At 52.5% G+C, this 4788-nt stretch overlaps 1 protein-coding gene across 1 annotated transcript; it reads right to left on the reverse strand.

The window, feature by feature from the left end:
• Positions 1-241: 241 nt before the first annotated feature.
• On the reverse strand, positions 242-2424 carry VOLCADRAFT_101380 (uncharacterized protein; the record flags this gene model as incomplete). Its single annotated transcript, XM_002959816.1, has 4 exons — positions 242-634; positions 767-820; positions 1000-1387; positions 2414-2424. The coding sequence occupies 4 exons, from the start codon at positions 2422-2424 to the stop codon at positions 242-244; spliced, it is 846 nt and encodes a 281-aa protein (XP_002959862.1).
• Positions 2425-4788: the final 2364 nt, after the last annotated feature.

Here is a 4788-nt window from a genome sequence, read left to right on the forward strand (position 1 = left end):
TTGCGCACCGTGCGCAAATTTACGTACTATGCTACGATAGTCACATCTGACAGTGACAGGTGAATTGAATTGTGTTCTATTGCGAACACGTTATAGTGCAGAAAGTGTCATGTGCAAAGTTCAGCGTGCAAAGTTTGATGCGGAGGACTTGAATATGCAAACTTAAGTTCAGCTTGCGAAGTTCGCACAGCCCGCAAATATCAAGGTCGGTCCCGCAGCGTAGGCGCCATATGCGTTGCAACTATTGTTGAAAGGCGGTTACGAAAGTGGTGCGCCCGATGGTGGTAGTAGTAGCTGTGCCGACAATGCTGAACGGCCGTGACGCACAAAACGCGGCTCGGATTTCAACATCATCGTACGGCAAGTCTGCAAAGAAGGCGTCGAAGCCAGGAAGCTGGCGCAGTACTTCCGGGCTGTCGCTGCACACCGGGTACTGTCGCTGGTTGACCGTCAATACAAGCGGCAGGACTTTGCGGTCGTTAACAATGCTGCTAACGCTGGGGTTGGGAGACAGGCTAGCACGGGCATGCGTGCCGTCCTGCGGCAAGGTCGTGATGCTCCCAGGCCATTCGCGCTGCTCCCAGGCCAGCAGCATGTTGCTAGTCTCGGAGCCGGCTGATTGCTGCGCATGCTGCTGTGTAGCGCCGATGAATGTACGCACATGAGCAGGGAAAGTGCGCATGTCTTGACCGGGTCGGAGTGCCGCAGCAGTGAGCGTGCCGTTTATCCACACGGTTGGGCTGTACTGGGAATTAGTGCCACTTACTTTGGCACTGAAAAGGTAAAGCGGAATGCTCATGCTGCCGGCGTCGCTGACGAGCTGGCAATAGGCGGACGGGGTGCTGGGATCATACGCGAGCTCAACCTCCCCAACTCGTATGTCGTTTATGTCGTTACAAGCTAAATACGCGCTGATCTTTCGGTACGGCCCGCTGACGAATGGCTCCCCAAACGGCAAGACAAGGAGTGCGCTGCCGTCAGTAGGATAGCTGGCCTTACAGGCGGTTTCACATACGGATTCAGGGCCGGCAAACGCAGGCGGGCCGTAAGAATACTCCACACACGCCTGGCCTGAGTGGATTTAACCTCGCTCCTGGCAGTGGTTTTGAAAGTATTCACCAAACCCCCCCCCAAGCAATTGACGACGCTAGCCGGTAAAATGGCTGACTGGACGTGCGTAACGTCGACTACGACTCCATAGTACTTGTTTGTCTGAATGCTAGCCAGTACGGTGCTGTCAATCTGAAGGAGCACAATTCCGTTCGTCACCGGGCCACCCACGATGGTCGCAGTATTGCACTGCATGCCGCTCCACAGGCGGTCAGTGCCGACTTGCGCGGGCCCGGCTGTAAAGGTAAGCTGAAAGCTTACCGAAGTGCTGGCGGGGCTGTACGTCGGATGGGTTATGGAATGATATCACAGTCAGCATCTAGCCGGTATGGGCGAAGTACAGGTTTAACCCCGTGTCGCACGTTCGTGTTCAGTGCGGGTATCGAAGCGGAAAGATTACTTTAAGTTCGAGTAGGATGTGCATCTAAGCGGGCATGGTGAAGCGGCTGAGCAGAATATCGCGTGCTGGATTTGCCGAAAACGCAACGAAACGCGGGTACGCGCACAAACCGCAAGTATCGGCACGCAACTGTATAAGTCGAACCGACAGCATCAAAGATATGGAATTCAAAACGTATAAGACATCTACGCCGACCAATCCGGCCAATCCGCCGAGAGCACCGACCAAGCTGGCCATGTAGCTAATACAACAGAGCAAGGTCCAAGTAATAGCTGGACTGCTTATGTACTTCTTCTAGTTGCTATAGCAGAGCAAGGTCCAAGTAATAGCTGGACTGCTTATGCAAAGAAGGCGGTTGATTATATTGACGGGCTGAGCAGTATTAACTTCGTAGAGAGACTAGAGTGAAAGTATTGGCGCTGAACGGTATAAGTCGAACGACCAGCAGTTAATATACAATATTTAGAACGTCCAACCATTGTAAGACAACTCCGAGGGAGTGCACAGCATGTCACGCACAATAAAGTCGTCCACGTCCTCCACGTATGAAGCCGACAACGAACAAGACTAAATCGTATATTGCATATGCAAGGCACAGACGCAACCGCAAGCGCAAACACAAGACGAAACACAGCCAGTGGGGAGATTGGTTACAACGTCCGAGCCATACCTCGAAGCGGGAGCGCTGCACGAAGCAGGGCTAGTCGGTGTTGCGGTCAATGCCGAGCTCGCGGTGGTTTCAGGCATGCTCCCTGGCGTGGTTGTTTCCTGGTGCGGCTGTTTCGCCGGTGGCGGAGACGGTGGATCTACAGTGGCAAAATGCCTGCGGTATGACGGACGCAGCGAATAGCGGATAATAAAGATTGCCATAATAGACAGCGGACGCAGCGATGGACGACTCACTTGGGTCCCATGTTGCTGAGAGGGGCGTACAAGGTCCAGTAGGCAGAGCTCGTGGTTGCTAGATGACATGCGAGGATACAGCTATATATTCCAGGCAGGCCCGGGTTTTATACCTTTTCTAGCACACGTTCGTATGCGCGACCTTGAGGGGATGCAACTTTGTTCACATAAGTCGATCGGATTTCATTCGCCAGACGTCACCGGCCTTGGGCTAATCTTGGCGAAATGCACTCGTTTGTACTATGACGACCACGACTCCCACGAACACGCGCAGTTAAACGTGCAAAGTTGAGGACGGAAAAAGCGAAGCTCATAAAGCTTATACCTTGTTAGGCTGCTGTGTATGATATACACCTGCCTCCGACTGGGTGTATTAACGTGGAGGTCCTGTAGGTAGCGGCACGTGGCCAACTCGGTGGATTAAAATGGGCTCGCATTTATACTGCTTGACTCAGAATCGCGCATTTCACGGCTCGCACGCCTCTACGCGGCTCGACACATCTCGTTCCCCGATTCCCCGAAGGCCTTTGCACAGCTTGGCTCGTTTGCGGCCGCTTACTTGATCTACATGCGGATCATGCATCTGCGTGGCAGCAGTATGCTGCGGCAGCGCTAAGCGGGGCCACAGAGGACGGGCGCCAGCAAGCGCACTTTGCATGTTTTGAGATTTATGCGCTTAGCTTTGTTCCGTTTTCAATTATGCACGTTCAGCTGCACATGTCCGACTTTCTGTTGTGCACGTCTCCGCCTTTGCGCGTGGGCGTCTGTTGCAGCCTCGACTTTGCTTTTCATCCAGCTTCGTGCATCGACACCCGGCTGTACCATGCACGTTTCATGCTCCGGATGTTACGTCCTTTCGCGTCGGCTTTTGCGTTCCCGGATTTTGCGTGCGGATGGAATGTGTTCGTGGTCGACCGCAATTAAATCCAGCTGCTTTGTGATGACCTTTACGTGCCTAGCCGCGATAACCTGTATGCAAATTTGGGCTTTGCGATCATCTTTACGAGCCTGACCGCTGTAACATTTACGCAACTTTTGGAATTTGCGCAGTGCGTCTTCTTGCGCGTCTAACTTCCCGCTTTGAGCTTCACGTGATGAAACTTGTGTATTCGGCTCCTTCTGCGCTTTCGACTCTGCGCGTTCGACTTTCCGTACTCAGCCGTTATCACAATAAAACGCGATTCGACCCAACCGACTGTATCTGTCGCTTTGCAGCCTAACAAGGTATAAGCTTTATGAGCTTCGCTTTTTCCGTCCTCAACTTTGCACGTTTAACTGCGCGTGTTCGTGGGAGTCGTGGTCGTCATAGTACAAACGAGTGCATTTCGCCAAGATTAGCCCAAGGCCGGTGACGTCTGGCGAATGAAATCCGATCGACTTATGTGAACAAAGTTGCATCCCCTCAAGGTCGCGCATACGAACGTGCGCTAGAAAAGGTATAAAACCCGGGCCTGCCTGGAATATATAGCTGTATCCTCGCATGTCATCTAGCAACCACGAGCTCTGCCTACTGGACCTTGTACGCCCCTCTCAGCAACATGGGACCCAAGTGAGTCGTCCATCGCTGCGTCCACTGTCTATTATGGCAATCTTTATTATCCGCTATTCGCTGCGTCCGTCATACCGCAGGCGTTTTGCCACTGTAGATCCGCCGTCTCCGCCACCGGCGAAACAGCCGCACCAGGAAACAACCACGCCAGGGAGCATGCCTGAAACCACCGCGAGCTCGGCATTGACCGCAACACCGACTAGCCCTGCTTCGTGCAGCGCTCCCGCTTCGAGGTATGGCTCGGACGTTGTAACCAATCTCCCCACTGGCTGTGTTTCGTCTTGTGTTTGCGCTTGCGGTTGCGTCTGTGCCTTGCATATGCAATATACGATTTAGTCTTGTTCGTTGTCGGCTTCGTTGGAGGACGCGGACGACTTTATTGTGCGTGACATGCTGTGCACTCCCTCGGAGTTGTCTTACAATGGTTGGACGTTCTAAATATTGTATATTAACTGCTGGTCGTTCGACTTATACCGTTCAGCGCCAATACTTTCACTCTAGTCTCTCTACGAAGTTAATACTGCTCAGCCCGTCAATATAATCAACCGCCTTCTTTGCATAAGCAGTCCAGCTATTACTTGGACCTTGCTCTGCTATAGCAACTAGAAGAAGTACATAAGCAGTCCAGCTATTACTTGGACCTTGCTCTGTTGTATTAGCTACATGGCCAGCTTGGTCGGTGCTCTCGGCGGATTGGCCGGATTGGTCGGCGTAGATGTCTTATACGTTTTGAATTCCATATCTTTGATGCTGTCGGTTCGACTTATACAGTTGAGTGCCGATACTTGCGGTTTGTGCGCGTACCCGTGTTTCGTTGTGTTTTCGG

This window comes from Volvox carteri (assembly GCF_000143455.1).
Source record: "Volvox carteri f. nagariensis unplaced genomic scaffold VOLCAscaffold_898, whole genome shotgun sequence".
NCBI classification, from domain to species: Eukaryota; Viridiplantae; Chlorophyta; class Chlorophyceae; order Chlamydomonadales; family Volvocaceae; genus Volvox; species Volvox carteri.